The sequence below is a fragment of the Kogia breviceps genome, chromosome 13 (genome assembly GCF_026419965.1).
Source record: "Kogia breviceps isolate mKogBre1 chromosome 13, mKogBre1 haplotype 1, whole genome shotgun sequence".
Classification (NCBI taxonomy): Eukaryota; Metazoa; Chordata; class Mammalia; order Artiodactyla; family Physeteridae; genus Kogia; species Kogia breviceps.
Genome location: NC_081322.1, coordinates 37,517,481 through 37,536,261, shown reverse-complemented (window position 1 = coordinate 37,536,261; position 18,781 = coordinate 37,517,481). Strand labels below are relative to the sequence as shown.

The following is an 18,781-nucleotide window of genomic DNA, read 5'->3' as shown; positions in this document are numbered from 1 at the left end:
AAAATCCATTTTCACACCTTTTGTTAATTTCCCAGGCAACTTTAAGTCTCACTGCTTTTTAGTATACTTTTTTTTATACACACAATGAATTCTTTTGTCATAATATATAAAAGAAAGTAGTTTCCTCGATTTGAAGAAGCGCATGTACTTTCAAATTATGAAAAGACTTTATCCACCCTCTTCTTGTTGGATTCCAAGTGGAAAAAATTATATATATTAAAGAAATTTCATGTCCATGAAGCTTTGGTTATTAACACAAGACCATGTAACCATGGAGTCTAGTAGCTCTAGCATAAAACAGCTTATGAGCTTTTCTTTGAAAAGGCTAATAAGTTTGATGAAAGTCCACGTATTCTATGTATATGTAAATATTAGTTATGGGTCGCAACGATTTGAAAGACAACTTTGTAGATAGGTAAATGGTTGAGAATTTAAAACATTAATAAAGTGATCTTCTGTTAATTTTCTCTTAATATGAGATGCATGAAGAAAAGCTAACTTACTCAGGTCAGCTGGAAAGCCCAGCTGTTTTTAACTACATAGTGTTGAGACTAAAAATAGGCAGATTCATCTACTTTAAAATTTTTATGCTAGTAATAAATACATTTATTGTTTAAAGTAACATACAAGGGACTTCCCTGTTGGTGCAGTCGTAAAGAATCCACCTGCCAATGCAGGGGGCATGGGTTCAAGCCCTGGTCCGGGAAGATCCCACATGCCACGAGGCAACTAAGCCCGTGCGCCCCAACTACTGAGCCTGCGCTCTAGAGCACATGAGCCACAGCTACTGAGCCCGTGAGCCACAACTACTGATCCCCTGTGCCACAACTACTGAAGCCCATGAGCCTAGAGCCTGTGATCCACAACAAGAGAAGCCACTGCAATGAGAAGCCTGCACACTGCAATGAAGAGTAGCCCCTGCTCTTCGCAACTAGAGAAAGCCTGAGTGCAGCAGCAAAGACCCAACGCAGCCAAAAAATAATCATCATCATAATTAATAAATAAATAAATAAAATAAAATAAATAAATAGAATAACATACAAAGATCCCATTCTCTAGAGAAACTAGTATTATCAACATATTTATTATTTATGTTCTATCAACATAGAACATATGTTCTATATCACACTTATTTCCTCAATTCATATTTTTTTTAAAAGCCTCCAATGAGCTGATGGTGGAGCCAGTGACCTCTTGTGAACACGGTGCAGCTTGACCCAGACTCTGGTCTGAATGGATCACGGTCACACCTACATGAGGCATTAACAGAAGAAATTTCATAAAAACGTATTATTTGGGAGTAGACTCCCCAGAGGTTTGCTCTGGTTGCTGCTTATCTCTAAATTTCGTGTTTGATGGTTTCTGGGTTTGTAAGGGTTATATTCCTGAATGTGCTGAGTCATGTGTGTGTTGGAGCAGCACATATGAATCTAACAGAGTAAAGTATAAAATATATACACTGTCGAATAGTTTGCATGATGTCTGTCAAAGGTTTCCCTGGTAAATATTACCGTCCCAGGGAGGCTTAATACCACAATACGCACAGGTGAAATTTCTCAGTGAACTAATGTGGCTTCTTGAATGAAAGTATCAAGTCTGATAACCCCATACCTTATGCCCTGCCTTTTGATAACTGTAAATGCACATGGCAGCAGTTCTTGGGTGCCCCTCTTCAAAACTAAAAACCACCACTTAAAAAGGTTTCCTTCAGTTAGTGTAAAATATGCCAAGATGAGAAACCAGGTGACGTGATGCCTTGCATGCTGTCACACAGGTCAGGTTGCCTGGGGAGCAGCTTCCAGAACTTCAATGGGAGTGCTTTCAAAACATTTGCCTGTGCTGGGGAGTGAAGGCAGAAAGTTGAATGAAATCATGATAAGGGCCTCAGCCCGTCCTACAGGGAGCTCTTGAGCTGGGTTAGCCCTTCAACATTTTCCTAACTAGGGGTGAGGGGCCTGGCCTTTATACCTTTATGCATTAATCAGTCATTGCACGTGGGATGAACTGAGAAGAACGTGTGACCTTGGGAGGGGTGGCTCTCTTTACCTGGAGGAGTGAGCGCTTCAGCAGACCCCAGTGTCCGCTACTCGCGCTGTCTGTCGGTGAGATGTATACTTGACAATGAGTGTGTAGCTTGAGTGTGTGTTAGACATAGCTCTCTGAACCAGATACCTATGCCAGCATAGCAGCTATGCGAATGGAAAGAGTCAAGCAATCACTTTCAGAGGAATTCTGCTTCCCTTTTAAAAATCAGTTAGGGACCATCCATTCCCAACAGCCTTCTCAAATGAATTTTTAAAATTTATTTTGAAATAAATTTTAAATCAGCATGCTAGATCCTAGTCCCTCAACCAGGGATGCAGCCCACGCCCCCTGCAGTGGAAGTGCGGAGTCGGAACCTCTGAACCGCCAGAGAAGTCCCCCCAAGAGCCTTCTCGGATCTCATTCTTCCTCCCAACTCGCTTCCCTGTTAGACGCTCCTCTCTGGCACTCTCGTCAATGCTTTGTACTTCTCACTATTAATGTTTACAGTATAACTCTGTGTGTGTGTGTGTGTGTGTGTGTGTCTAAGTGTCTAACTCTCCCACCTAAACATAAGGTCTTGAATGCCCTGTCCTGTTGATCTGTGTGTTCCAGAACCTGGTTCAGCCGCAGCAGATTCTCAGTAAATGTTGGTTGAATAAACAGTCTCAGCTCTGACTCCCCCAAATAGTGGACAGCTGTGTTTGGTGGCACATGTTAAATTGTGTCTCTGGTAAAGGAGATGGAAAGCTGGCTGGTGGCAGATTCTCCTGTTAAAACCAGCCACCTTTTGTGACAGTTTTATCTCCAACTTCATCTACCCCAGGAGTAAGAGAGGATGGCTTTTGGCTTTGTTTTTTATATGGTTATGGGTAATGAATAGCTAAGTACCAGCAGATTTCCAAATGTTATGTAGCCTATCTGTGAATACCACATTCTTTGTACATTTGAATTTTTTCCCTTTCCAGATACTTGTATCAATACAGATGTTATTCCTGTCTCCCTTAATTAACATTTTCTAAAGATATTTAATCAGTACTCTAAATGTAATTCAGCAAATGACTTCACACAATTTGACTGTCAAAGTAACTTGTGTCTAAAGGGAAATACTTATAAAAAAAATTGTCAGTAGTAAGAATGGTAAAGAGTTTTAACTTTCATCCTGTTGGTATTGTTTGAAATGCAGTCAATGGACTTAATATCAGCAAATGTCAATATTTTATTTACAGTAGTTCTTAGAATTTTGTTTTTGTTAATATTTATTTACATAAAAGGTAGAATTCATGAAATAAAATCATTTTGACTTAAGGAAAATTTGTTTAATATAGATATAAAGTAAAAGGAAGCTGCGATTTAAGAATTACAAGTTTCATAATTGGTCAGTCTAGCATTATTGCAACCCTGTTGTGAAAAGTCAGTGCTTTTGAATGAGATTAATTGCTTCTAGAGAACACGGTTTTTCTAGCCTATGTCTTTTTTTTTCTTTTTTGCGGTACTCGGGCCTCTCACTGTTGTGGCCTCTCCCTGTTGTGGCCTCTCCCATTGCGGAGCACAGGCTCCGGACGCACAGGCTCAGTGGCCATGGCTCACGGGCCCAGCTGCTCCGCGGCATGTGGGATCTTCCCGGACCGGGGCACGAACCCGTGTCCCCTGCATCGGCAGGCGGACTCTCAGCCACTGCGCCACCAGGGAAGCCCTGGTCTATGTCTTATTGTTTAAAGAAAAACAATGTTGTGTGAACTGGAATTTATACTGTTCATGAAGGCCTGAAGAGGCCCTTGGCTCTCCTGCTTTTCTATCTTCCTTTTATATGGATTTCAGGAAAGTCACTTTCTTCTGTTGAGATTTAAGTCTCCTCATCATCAACATTATTTTTGTCTTCCCCTCCCAGTGATTCCCAAAATTCGTTTTTTAAATTGTCTTGAAATAGTCTGAATGTGAGGCCATGGTTGAATATGCATTGTTACTGATTAAATTTTAGTGGAAAAAGGTATATTTCTAAAGTATATATTTTAGGGCAACAATGACTTATAAACGATTTTGAAATTTGAGACCTTGATCATTTGAAATTCAGAGTTGTTTGCAGTTTAGCAGATTTGTTTAGTGGCTCTGGAATATCTCTGGGTTGTGATTGAAGAGAGTTATAGAGAAAAAGACTGACTTAATTGGCATCCCAACAGCAATTCCCTTGGGACTTCCTGCCTTAGATTAAATATAAACTGCTGCAACCATTTGGTGCAGGCAGGAATACTGAGAAAAACTCATTAGATGTGCTTGAGACAGCTGTCATCGAAGGTTTGGTGTGGCACTTGCAGTGTTTTACTGCCCTATCATTCTGTTGGCTGAATCAATGCAACTGAATTAGCCATCATTTATGATTGATGTAGCATGACTCTATGCACTGAGCTATAAAGAGTCTGTCTTTATTTAAAGGACAAAAGACAAAAGTATGAAGTATTATTAATGAGGCTGCTTTCCATTACATTTAATAAAGTTATAATTATGAGGTTGCTAATGATATTCTTAGTATAGGATGGTTTAAAAATGAGGTGGAACTGAATTTCTAGACACTGGTTTATTAGCTATGTATATGAAAAGCTTAAGGAAAATGCATAAAAGACTAGAAATAGAGTATATAACTCCCAGTGCAGTCAATGAAGGGAAAAAGTTTATAAAGAAATTTATATTAATACAGTGTGAAGGGAAAAGCAAGGTGACTAGAATGTTCAAAATTAAGATGTGGAAGCAGTAACAATCAATAAAGACAAAATATGGATTCTTAGAGTGAATTTTTAAACTCCATCAAGCCAGATGTTCATTTTTAAGAAAGCCACTTAAAATGTAATGACAGGTAATTTTCAGAAATACATTGAGGATGAGAATGGAGAAAATAGTACATGGAAATCATAAATGTATGTGCAGTTTCTCCAAAACCATCTGACAGTCTTTGAAGAGACTAGAAGGAGCCTGGAAAGAGATAAAGAGAGTGCACCTGAATAGTTCAGTGTCATGTGTAGTTTGTGACCAAAACTCATACTGCAAAATATGATTCAGTTTTTGGAAAGGAGACAACTTCAGAACTCAGAAAAAATGTCACTGAGAAAGAACAGCCAAATTAAACGGGACTTTTCTAGAATCTTTTATAAAACTGTACGTAGTTGGAATCCCACTTCTATTTCACAAGTACAAATTACCTCTGTGCTTTAAAATAATTGTTCTGAGAAAGAGATGTTTCACCGCCAGTGTGCTGCCAAGTTCTTAAACATACTGGATGTTGTAGACACACACAGCTATTGTGTCGAATTTACAAATGCAGAGAGCCCTATTGACAGGCAGCTGGTTTACCAAAAGAAATCTGCTGATAGAAAGTGGATGGGCATTTCTGGAGAGCTGGAATCTAATTCCTCCAAGCCTAAAAACTCAATGCTGCTAGTAAGTAAAACCCTAAAAATAGCCTACTATGTAATAAGACAAAAGAAACTATATCATTGTTACTTTTTAAATTAATCATAAATATTATCTTTTTAATTAGTCTTATATTACATTCTTAATTCTTACATCTCTGTATTTTAAACATACATAATACTATACCCTAAAATTGTAATTATCCAATAAAGAATTAAAAATGAGTTAAACAAATAAAAGCATAATGACAAGTTTTTGCTTCTGGCCATGATGTGTAACTGATACTGGACTAACCCTCCTGCCATAAACAGCTAGAAAACTATCCAAAGTAGACAGAGCATCCATTTGCAGATATTGGTCTGCAGGTATCACACGACTGTGATGTGTGAGAGAGATGTCATATGATTGCCCCAGCTTTCTGCCTGGAGGAATTTTCTGAACTCTGGCACAAGAAGGAGGAGCCCCCAGAATATTACCGTCTCACTGAACTAAGGCTCCAAAGATTGGAATTCAGGAAGACTGAAGCCACTGGAATTTGCAGGCACAGTGCCTGAAGGGGGATCCACCCACTAAGAGTCCCCAAAATCTCCTTGGCATCCCCCTGCATCTTAGGCAGACTATCGAGCGGTGCATGCATAGGATGAGGCTCCATGATTCAAGCTGAGACCAACCACCAGCGACTTGCAAGCGGTTAACTACCAGAGGTTTAACAAGTCTGGGAGACTTTCACATTCTAACCATCAAAGTAGAAAGGCCTTGTGAACACCCAGGGTATTCAGGAGAGACCCCAGAAAGGCCATCCATGCCTTTGCAGGAGGGCTGTAGACCTTCCCCAACAAAGTTTGAAAATAAACCTTAGATGGATCAAGCTGATCCACCAAATTAACTGCCTCAAAACATTTTAAAGAAAGACCAAAAAAAAAGCAAACCGGGTAGCATTAAAAATGTTCAAAATCCAATAAAAGAAATTCCTCAATATGTAAAGAAGCAGGAAAATGTAACTTATAACCAGGAGAAAAACTAGTCAATAGAACAGATCTAGAAATTACAGGTAGTAGAATTAGCAGACATAGACTTTTTGAAAGCAATTATAAAAATAATTTTAAAAGGATTTTAGGAAATGTTAGTGAATTATAAATGAACGAAGAAATAGGAAACATAAAAATAACCAAATATTCTTCTGGAGGTGAAAAATAAACTATCAGAATCAAAAAATTCTCTGCATGTGTTTAATAGCAGTTTAGATACTATAAAAGAAAATACCTGAATTTGAAGACAGCAAGTTTAAACTAAGCCACAGAAAAAAAACTGAAACAAAAATGAACACAGTCTCACCAAACTGTAGAACAATACTAAGTGATCTAACATTATGTATTTGAAGTCCTAGGGTACGGGTGAGGGGACACAAAAATCATATGAGGAAAAAAACAGCCAAAAATGTTATGAATTTGGTAAAATAGACAAACCTACAGATTCAAGAAGCTCAACAAATCTGAAAGAAGCTACTACAGCAAAGCCCATTATAAACAATTTGTAGAAGACCAAAGATAATAAGAAAAATTTAAAAGCAGCCAGGTAAGAAAACATATTACATTGTACATAGAAAAACATCAATGACTTCTCATGTGAAACAATGCAGGTCAGAAGACAGTGGAAAGACACCTTCTTTTTTTCTTTTTTCTTTTTTTTAAGTTTTTATTGGAGTATGGTTGCTTTACAATGTTGTATTAGCCTCCACTGCACAACAAAATGAATCAACCATACACATACAGATATCCCCTCCCTTTTGGACTTCCCTCCCATTTAGGTGGAGTTCCCTGTGCTATACAGCATGTTCCCATCAGTTGGCAAGACACCTTATGAAGCCTTCCTTGACTGCCATATTTAAAACTGCAGTCCCTCCCCACACATCCTGCCTCGCTTACCCAGACCTGTTCATGTTCTGTATGGCATTTAGCATTTTATAACAGACTGTGTTATTCCATATTTATGGGCATGTCTCCTCCACTAGGGTGTAAACTTTTCCCCCTTGATTTATTCACTGATTTATCTTTAGCATCTAGGAAAATGTCTTGCACATAATAGCTGCTTAGCAGCTATTTATTGAATGAATAAATGAAGGAATAGCAGTTGTTGGTAAGTGCATTCGTCAGGGTTCTCCAGAGAAACAGAACCAATGGAATATATGTATATATAATATATATATAGAGAGAAAAACTTGTTTAAAGGAATTGGTTAACATGATTGTAGGGGCTTGCCACTTCCAAAATCTACAGGGTAGGCCGACAGGCTGGAAACCCAGGGAGGAGTTTCAGCTTGAGTCCAAGGGCCATCTGCTGGCAGAATTCCTTCTGGCCAGGGGAGGTCAGTCTTTTTCTATGAAGTCCTTCAATTGACTGGTTGAGATTGACCAACATTATGGAGAGTAGTCAGCTTTACTCAAAGTCCACCAATTTAAACGTTAACCTAATCCAAAAAAAACACCTTCACAGAAACACCTAAAATAAACCAAATATATAGGTCCTGTGGCCTAGCCAAGATGACACATAAAGTTCACCTTCAGAGGAGGATGTGGAAAACAGGACAGCCGATATGTGAGTGTAAGTCAATACAACCAGTTAGGAAAATAATTTGGCAACATCTAGTAAAGTTGAGTATGTGCATATCATACCACTGAGCAGTTTTACTTGTAGTTATGTACCCTGGGATACATGTATATGAGGCCACGATAAACATGTTCAGAAATTTTTTAAAGTATTGCTTGTAATAAGGACAAAAACCACAAAGGAAGAAAATGGAAATAATCTAATTATGTGGTAGGAGAATGGATCAATTAGTTGTGATGTATTCCTAAATTGGAATATTTTACAGCAGTTAAAATAAGTGAAGCAAACATACATGTATCAACATGGATTAATTTTTAAAATTATATTGAATGAAAAAAGTTGCAAAAGGATATATATAGTCTGATACTACTTATATCAATTTTGACAACTCAAAACCATAATGTATTATTTGTTACATTCGTTTTTTATCAAGATTCTTTTTGCTACCTAAGATTCTTCTGTTTAATATTTTAAAAGAAATCCACTGAAGCACAGGTCTTTTATCTCTACTGCCTTGTGATATATAGGGGACTAAAGATACACATAAAAAGTTGTTTAGTTGTTCAGTAGAAACTTGCTAATGTGACCGGTATGAACCACAAATGAACGTTTGTGCATCTGTGCCCATTTTGTTAATTCTTACTCATTTAGAACAGCTTTTAAAATGTGTAACCTGTGACAAAATTTCAAATGCAGGGACATTTATATTCAAAAGGACACGTTGCGTGTATTTTTCAGTTAAAGAATAGACTTTATTTTTTTTAACTTTTAAAAAATTTAAGTGTAATTGACATAGAATATTGTGTTAGTTTCAGGTGTACAACATAGGGATCCAACAAATACGTTACAAATGATCACCGTGACAAGTCCAGTAACCATCTGTCACCATACAAAATCATTACAGTATTACTGACTATAAAGAATAGACTTTAAATAAAAGTCACACTGAGTCATGGCATTCAGTTATATATAAATATTTTCAACTTAAATATTTCACTGTGTTTTGTTAAAATAAACTGTGATTAACAGTGAAATAAGTTAAAAAATTGATGTTCACCTTTTCTTCTGATAACTTTCTTATCCAATCCAGCTGTTTGGGGTAAAGATACTGCATTTGCAGTGAACCTTTATTTTTTACTTAATATTTAACAGTGTTCTCACCAAAAAAATATATTCTGATCAGCCCCATGTGCTGTTTTTGTTCCCTTCATAGTTATCTGACGATGGTCGCTACGTCTTGTTGTCGATAAGGGAGGGGTGTGATCCTGTAAACCGACTCTGGTATTGTGACCTCCAGCGGGAACCCAGTGGCATCACCGGTAAGCTGTCTTTCAAACATGGATGATTACTCCAGCAAGCTCCATTAAAAAGCAATTATGTTGGTCTTCTAATTGATTTCCCAAGAAACCTTCTTCAATTTAACCACGTCATCTCAGTTCATATGATTTTTTATTTCGATATTATTCCTTAAAATGAAAAGAAATTGAATGAAGCTCTTTGTTGGCTTTAGCATTTTCTCTGTAGATTGACGCTAACCATATTTTTTGCATGCTTATGAGTGTGAAAGTTTCCTGTCCACAGTGCACATGAAGAGTGTTTGGGGGAAACTGACCCTTTGGACTGTAAGGCATTATGACTGTCTAGATGTAATGGTGCAAACCGTCACAGGAAAGAGATAGGACACTAGTGACAATTTATTTGGTTAAAAGATGATCACAGGACAACTGCACAGTACTGAACACACGTACAATGTCAGCCTGATTTTGCTTCCTGAAACCATATGTAAGCATAGGACCAGCCAGTTACAAGTTCTAGACATGGCTCATTTTAAATGTTGTTTTCTTCCAACATTTATTATCATACTAGCACCATCATCAAGCATTAAAGCTTTTCAGCTGCACTATTTACTATGCTGAAAATTCTCAGACCCAAAAACTCTATCAGGGATACACTAGCACCCAGACAGGGATACAATTACACCATGTTCTGGTTAATGTAAAATAAATATATTTTAGAGATAGTTGACACAAATTTTGAAAATATATAATATTGAGTACATTTCTAATTGTTGATTAGATTACCTCATTATTAGTATCTAATCTATATTACATTAGGATCAGAAAATATATACCTATTTTTATTATTGATTGGACACTGCATCATTTTTAAACTTCTCTGAGCAAGATCTGTATCCTAACATTCTTAGCTGTTACAGAGCGCCATTCACACATACAGCAGGATGAAGTCATCTCTCTTCTAATATTAAATATATATCCATTGAATAAAGCTACATTTTTTTTTTTCTGTTTGGAAAAAAATAAAAAGATACACCCATTTTGATCTCAAGAAAATTGCATCCACAGCATCAGTTTTCACATTCTCTGACAGGAGCACACCACCGCCCAAGAATCGCTCACTTGAGTTGCAAGTCTAGGTCTGCATAGAGCTGCTCGTGGAAGGTCAAATCTGAAAGAAGCTAACAGCAGTTATTGTGCTGCTGTCCTGCCCAGTGTTCCTCTGTGGGTCTAGGATGGTGGAAGGGACTTGGTCTTTCTCCAGTTTATTAAAAATTTCAGTTACAGTGTTCTTCCTTCAGAGAGTGCTGCTTTCATTTTGTATTTATTACTTCATTATCTCTTTAAATTATTAGGTAGGCTAGTTTTTAAAAGGTACACAAATTGTCTTCTCTGCAGCTGGAGTAAATTAAGCAGTTTCATCCACGTATTCATATACTGAACTGCTATTGCTCTGTCCACTTTAATAATAGATGGTAATACTTTGAATGAGACTTAGCAAGTGCTGGTGCCTCTGTTTTCTCCCTGACCTCTTGGTCCTTACCTTTTTTTTTTTCACTACCTCTCCCCCCACCACTTTTTCAGCACTCATGAGGGATTAGAGAAGAGGGTGTGATACCCAGAGATTGGGATTCCAGAAGGAAGGCAGTACAGAGGTGCACATGCGCACTAGAGGTGCATGAGAGAGAAACAGGGAAGCATCTAAGAAGTCCTAGTGGCCGGGGAGGAGTCAAGATGGCGGGATAGGAGGACGCAGAATCCGCCCCTCCTCACAAGTACATCAAGAAACCCACTGGCTATGATACATTCAGATTGGAAGGCATTGTTTACCACATAAGCCAGGTCCTGGCCTCCCTTTCCGACTTGATCTTCTCTGTTTCCTAGATGGTTTTGTGTAGCTTAGATGAAGAGCCCAGCACAGAGTAAGCACTCAGTAAACGTTAGCAATTATTCTTGTCCAAACTGTTCTCTTTTTCTCTCTTTCTTTAAAAATTCTTACAGAGGAGCTTTAAGATTATTTTGCCATGATCTGAACAAAATCCAGCTATGTTTGACCAGAGCTATGTGTAAATCTATAAATTTATTTGGGACTGTATCTCTGAGTTGCATAGGAACTACATCTTTCTTACTAAAGGTATTTCTAGGTGTTTTATGTTTGTGAAATATTGATGGTTTGTGAATGTATCTTCAAGGTTTAACCAGAGAAGCAGAACCTGTAGGATATATATATTAAGAGATTTATTGCAAGGAATTGGCTTACATGATTATGGGGCTGGCTAGGTAAGTCTGAAACTAGTAGGGCAGGCCATCAGGAAGGGCAGGCTGCCATCCACAAGTGGAATTTCTTATTCCTGGAAGCCTCAGCTCTGCTGGAAGGCTCAGGCCTACCTAGATTATCTAGGATAATCTCCTTTAGTTAAAGTTAACTGATTATGGTCTTTAGTCATATCTATAAAATACCTTCACAGTAACACCTAGATTAATGTTTGCTCTATTAACTCAGGACATCAGCCTAGACAAGTTGAAGTAGCAAAAAGACCATCCCAGTGAGCTCGTGGAACACCACATGGAAGGCAGTAGAGCAAATAAGTCTTATGATGCTAACCTGATGTCATTTTATAAGAAGGTTACTAAACTGACCAGTATGTGGAATTCATTGTGTCATTCAGAAAAATACATAATATACTGTTGACTAGAAAGTAGAATTTAAGTGAGTAAGGTAGGTGAATGTAAGCTGTTGAGTTGCACACAGATGGGTTAGGATTAGTTTGGAGAGTGTTCCCAGTGATAGCTCCTAAATTCTGGGTGTAACACTGGGCCTGTAATCTTTTTTAAATTGTTGCTTTGTTAGTATTAAACTCGTGGGTAACATAAACCTCAGAGGAGCTCTTCTTTTGAATGGTGGTCGTGGGATTCTGAAAGCTCTCAACAGTTGCAGTGATTGACCAGTACTAAGAAGATGAGCTGGAAATCAGTTTCCATCCATGGGTTCAAAAATCAATTGTGTAGGACTTCCCTGGTGGCGCAGTGGTTGAGAATCCGCCTGCCGATGCAGGGGACACGGGTTTGTGCCCCGGTTCGGGAAGATCCCACATGCCGCGGAGCGGCTGGGCCCGTGAGCCATGGCCGCTGAGCCTGCTCGTCCGGAGCCTGTGCTCCGCAACGGGAGAGGCCAAAACGGTGAGAGGCCCGCATACCCCGCCCCCCACCCCCAAAAAAAAATCAATTGTGTAGGTCAAGATTAGAGAGATCTTGGGTCTTTTTGTTTTTTTAATTGATTGCTGCTTCATTATGAGTTAATAATATGATTATAACTGATTAAAAAAACAAGTACTGTGTGTGAGTTTAACTGCTGAAGACACTAAGTATATTTGGTTTATAACAGGGGAAACATAGCAGATGGATATCATAATCATTAAAATTTTTTAAATAGTTCTTATCAATTACAGTTGAGTATATTGAGACAGTAACCTTAAGACTGTCAAATCAGGGCTTCCCTGGTGGCGCAGTGGTTGAGAATCCGCCTGCTGATGCAGGGGACACAGGTTTGTGCCCTGATCCGGGAAGATCCCACATGCCGCGGAGTGGCTGGGCCCGTGAGCCATGGCCACTGAGCCTGTGCGTCCGGAGCCTGTGCTCTGCAACGGGAGAGGCCACAACAGTGAGAGGCCCGCGTACCACAAAAAGAAAAAACAAAAGACTGTCAAATCAGATGTGAATTTTAATCTCAGCTCTACCTCTAAATAATTGGTGACCTTGAGAAAGTTATCCTATGCTCTTAATATTTCCACAACTACAAATGAGGCAGTGATACCTACTTCATGAGGAATTGTGAGGAATAATGAAAATGCATAGAAAAGGGCCTAGCAGGGTTCCTGGCATACGGTGGGCTCTCAAGTATGCCTTCTTTATCCTTTTGTTTTTTGACTGAAAGGGGAATATTTGGAATCACTACACAATGGTTTTAGGTAGTGGATTAAAATAGTTTGAAGATGCCCTAAAAATAATTTATCTTCGGTATCGAAGCTGCTCCAAACACAGATCTTGATTTTGACTTGTTTTCTGTAAAACCCGATTCATAATCAGAAAAGAGGCCTTACATCAAGGAAAACATGAAGAGGTGTGCCTCCCATGGGAGATATGTTTAATTTTGCAGGTTGATAACTGAAAATTCCAGGGGGCATATGCCCAGTTGGTGACTGTGACTGGCACCTAAGATCTTTTTCTTGCTGTTTCCTTACTGCTCCCCCATTTTTGTTACCCTGTTTAAACTAAGGAGAAGAATAATTAACATTTAAGTTAAATGCTAAATACGCTAGTTAACTGAAATATTAGGTGAGTTAAACCTGAATAGCTGGTGATTGAAAACTAAATCCAGTGTTATAAAATCGTTAATGTTATATTGATGAAATTGATATCCCTTTTGATAACCTCAGGTCTTTCTGTTATAATTTTAATCATTTTTACCTTAAAGTCAGGGAGATTTATCAGTATTTTACTGTACATTAATTTTTTATTTATTAGGGCACCACTAAATTGCCTGTCTGGAGAGCTGAATAATTTCACTTAAGCTCTTTTATAACATTTCCATCATCTTTGTCTCCCAGGAAACCTTTCTGCCTGTGTGCAGTTTGAAATAAGAAGCACAAAAAAGTGGCCAATGGCTACTTAATATCATAGAAAAAGATAAAATGAAAACAAAAACTACATAAATACAGAATGGAAAAAAAAATCTTAGAATGTTGAGAATGAAAAGTGTTCTCTCTGATTATGATTTACATTCGTCATGTCAGTTTGATTTTCTGTTCAAGGACTAACTGACCTTACTACGTGCTGCTCTGTGAGCTTAATCTCTCTCCTGTTACCCTTTGCCTCTCTTCAGAGAACCTCATTTCTGCCATTTACATTTGCAGTATTTTTACTTAGTAGTAATACGAACACATTTCTTGCACACAATGGGCCGTAGCCTTTCCACAGGCACTGCAGTTCCTGTAGCTGCTCCTGGCCTTACCTGTCTGAACAGGCAACTCCCCTGACTCACTTCACTCGCCACTGTATGGAAATGGCACAGGCCCATCATCTGGGCATTAGAAGTCTGCATAATTTTCCACGTGTTCAAAACGGCTAAGCAGGCCCCCTCCAAAGAATATTGCACCCTCTTTTGGGCTGGCTGCCAGAGACGTGTTCTAAGTCACAATCAGCTTTCTCTGGGAGAAGAGGGAATTCTGCCTTAGAAGTTACCATGCTTCCTCATGCTTTTGGTTGATACTTCTCCCTCTGTAGTTGGCCCTTCTTCCCCCGCTTTCCCCTATTCTGATTTCTTTTTCTCTCCATCTGCATGAGATCAGGGATCTTGTCTGTCTTGCTCTTCTTGGAGTCCCCAGCACCTAGCACAGTGCCTGGTGACAACAAAGATTCTCTCCTTGACCAGACTTTAGTCGGGCTCCTCTGAGCCTCTTCTCAATTAGGTCTCAGCCTTAGTTCCTCTCCCCCCGCCCACCCTCTTTGCTTGGCCTACATAGCCCAGTTGTTGTGAGAATCCTGCTAAAGTCAGTTTAAAGACAGTCCCTTACCCCTGATATCTGATCAAATTCCTCCTTCCCTTGTCCATTCCCCACATGCTTGACCTGCCTTCAACAAGAATCCCCCTACCCTGATATCTTCTCTTAGTAGTTTTTGATCACCAATCCCCTCATTCTGCACATTGGCTATAAATCTCCAGCTGTCTTTTCTGTATTTGAGTTCAGCCTGACCTCTGTCCCTGGTTGCAGTAGTCTTGACACCGATCAAAATAGTCCTGAATAAAGTCTTCTTTACCTTTTTACAAGTGTCAGAGTAACTTTTCTTTAACACAGACTCATAGAGAGTGGGCACCAACTTGTCTCCAGCAACTTCCCTTTTGCCCCTTTAGGGATCCCGTGCTCAGGTGGCCCTGCTTGAGAAGCCGTCCTCCATCTGTAACTGTTAATTTAATTGTATTTTGAATCTTTACCCTTCTGGCCTCCAAGCTGTTTTAAATTAAATTTTTGTCCTTTATTTAACCCTGAGAACAATCAAAAAGTACAGACAATGTTTCTCCAGTCCTGTGTATTATATGAGCAGAAGATTTCTGCTTCTCTTATTTAAAATTGAAAGTAAAGGTATCCAGGTATCACTTAGGACACCGGGGAGGCATGACATTTTATTAGTTCTGCAATGGAAAAGACAGCTGTGTCTTGACTCCTGTGATTCTTAATGTGATTCATGCATGCAGATTAGTTGAAATTAATCATCCTGAACCTTGCAAGAAAATGATTTTGTCTGGATTTTCTTAGTTATATTTTCTGTACCTTTCTAAATCAAGACTACTATTTCTTTTGAGATACACACACACACACACACACACACACACACACACACACACACACTTTGTTTCCTAAATTTGTTATAAATATTTTGAATACATAAAGTTGCTTCATGTAGACTAAATTTAGAATAAATTTTCACGTATTTTTTACGTTACAGTTAAATATCAGGCCTCAGAGTTGTCTGTTTTCCCTCCAATATGTGGGCTTCTAAAATTTTTAATGAAAATTTAATTTAGGGACTTCCTGGCGGTCCAGTGGTTAAGACTCCATACTTCTACTGCAGGGGGCGCGGGTCAGGGAACTGAGATCCCACATGCTACACAGTGCGGCCCAAAAATATATATATTAAATAAATAAATAAATAAATACTTTGAGGAAGAGCTACAATTTAAAAGTTTCTGAATTCCAAATCAATGCACCTAATAAAGTTTCATTTAAAAAAATGAAAAGAGGGCTTCTCTGGTGGCACAGTGGTTGAGAGTCCGCCTTCCGATGCAGGGGACACGGGTTCATGCCCCAGTCCGGGAAGATCCCACATGCCGCGGAGCGGCTGGGCCCGTGAGCCACAGCTGCTGAGCCTGCATGTCCGGAGCCTGCGCTCCGCAACGGGAGAGGCCGCAACAGTGAGAGGCCCGCGTACTGCAAAAAAAAGAAAAAAGAAAAAAAAAAGAAAAGTTAAGTTATAGCCTAAAAGTATAAAAGATGGTTTTCAACACTTACACATATTTAACTTCGTGTATTAATTTCTAACTATTCTTATTGGAAAAGTGGAAGACACTACAAACTTCTTTTAAATTTGGTTACTTCTGTTGTCTTTACATTATCAAGAAGTGTATGTAAGGTTCAGTATGAAATGTAGGATTGTGTGAATGTTATATTTAGACATGAAGCAGACATTAATTGGTGCCCACTTTGTGCCAGGCGCTGTGTTGGGTGATGGCAGTGATGACAGCCCATCCCCGCCGGGTGTGTGCTCCCTGTTGGCTGGACGGAGGCCATGAGACGGCCAGTGCACAGCATCAGGTCTTATCAGTTGTGCTGTCATCAAGCATACATGCCCAGGCTCAGAGTTAGGACCTCTCTGGAGTTTGGAAACTCTAGACTCACTTCTCTCTGTTGTCTGTCTTTTTTAAAAAAAACAAAAATTATTTATTTATTTATTTGTGTTATTTATTTATTTATTTGGCTGCATCAGGTCTTAGTTGAGGCACATGGGATTTTCGTTGCGGCACGTGGGATCTTTTGTTGCAGCACACGGGCTTCTCTCTAGTTGTGGTGCACAGGCTCAGTAGTTGTGGTGCGCAGGCTCAGTTGCCCCGCAGCATGTGGGATCTTAGTTCCCTGACCAGGGATTGAACCTGCCTGGATTCTTAACCACTGGACCACCAGGAAAGTCCCTCTGTTGTCGCTTTTGTTTGTTCTCTTTTCTTTTGGGTTCTTTCATTTTTCTGTAGAAGGTCAGATACTTTATCCTCTATTTTATAGGATAGTCAGCAGCAAGAGACACTGACCATTTGGCCCTATGCTGAATTAATGTACAACGATATCAGAGGTTTTTAAATAACATCCGTAGGAAGTAATTGTTAGGTGCAAAGAACTATAAATGTCTAAAATCCTTGTTATTGGTAATTTAACACCCTTCTTTTTCAGTGTAGCTGTCCTTAAAACAGACCTGAAATGGTCTTTGCTCATGTCACAGCATTGATGAAGGGTTTAGGGGGAAAAGATGGGTGATGCTGACATACTGATTTTTGTAAGGAAATAGCAATTTATCCTATACTTCACCCAGACTTTCACTAACCTGTTTCTCAGCTTTTTCCTTTTTTGCTGAAAGTTTCATCATTTTCAGCACTCACCATGTGTTCATTTTAATGCTTTCATGTCTTTAAAGAAAACTGGCTTTCTCCTGCATGAGAAATCAGTCTACTCTACATGGTAACATAGAACTACCAAAGAAAACTCAGTGTTTATCAGACACTTAAATTGTTCACTCAGCCATCTCTGGCAGTACGAGGCAGATGACCTCTTGTTTCTAGGTAGTTGGGACAATTTTGACTCCTATGTTCATGTCTGGTGGGGCTGGACATCTTTTGGAGATGGAGAGGAAAGGAGGAGATAAACATTCAAGAAGCTTGAAACAGATGAGTTGTCTAAAGTTTAGCAAAGTCATCGGGGTATTAAAAGTCAGACCAACAGGGGAGGAGGACTTCTGTGAAAGGCAGGGAATTATTAGAAAATAAGTCTGTGTTTCAGAGTGGGAATGCCAACAACCCAAAAGAATTGGAACGTCGAAAGACAGTATAAAAATAAGAAGCAAAACATGAATTTTGAAGTAAAATGTGAAGTACTAGTGATAAAATTAATAATTTTACTAATTTTTAAGTTAGTGATTATAAAGGTTTTTTCTAGGAAAATGGCTATGTGCCCTGAGAGATGGAAACTAGATTTTATTAGTTCGCCGTTAGCAAACAGTGCTGTTCAGAAGCCACATTCAGCTTATTTTTGTCATTTGAAGAATGCTGGGGTTATTTGGGATGGTAGTAAGTATTGTTTATTTAGCATTTCCTGTGTGCCAGGTTCTGAGCTATGCGTTTAGATATTTCACTGTCTTCTTAACAGCCTCTGAGGAGCACATGTTGTTATCCCAAGGAAACTGAGGCTGGTGAGGCCAATAGCTTTCCTGATGCCACTGAAAGATTCAGACCCAGGTCAGTTGAATTCCATGCCCATGCTCTAACCATAACCATGTGGCAGTTGTGACAGAATGAAGGCATCAGGCCAGAGAGGACAGCAGACTTCTGCTCTCCTCAGCCCTAGAGCATGAGTTGTGCATGCTCTGCATTAGTTACTGTTGTTAGAGGCGAGACCCTCTGTTTTGTCAAATGTAAGCGCACTTTTTAGCTCCTATCACTAGAGAGCTTACAAAACGTTTTCTAAGCAATGTAGTTAATACCACTGATTTTCAAAGAAAGCAATACAAGTAACGACTTTGCTCTAGGGAAAGCTTTAGATTACTTATTTTAAGCTCACCTTCATTCAGTAGACAAATCATTCCCCCACCAAGAAGCAGGTTTATAAAAAGTAATTTTAACTTGAAGTGGAGAAG

At 39.0% G+C, this 18,781-nt stretch overlaps 1 protein-coding gene across 1 annotated transcript in view; it reads left to right on the top strand.

Moving 5' to 3' along the window:
• The window catches only part of PREP (prolyl endopeptidase), a 142,967-nt gene that overhangs the window by 41,535 nt on the left and 82,651 nt on the right, over positions 1-18,781 (top strand). Inside the window, exon 7 of the mRNA XM_059083658.2 lies at positions 9,247-9,352. Within this exon, the coding sequence (XP_058939641.1) occupies positions 9,247-9,352 (106 nt within the window). The remainder of the gene's footprint in view (positions 1-9,246; positions 9,353-18,781) is intronic.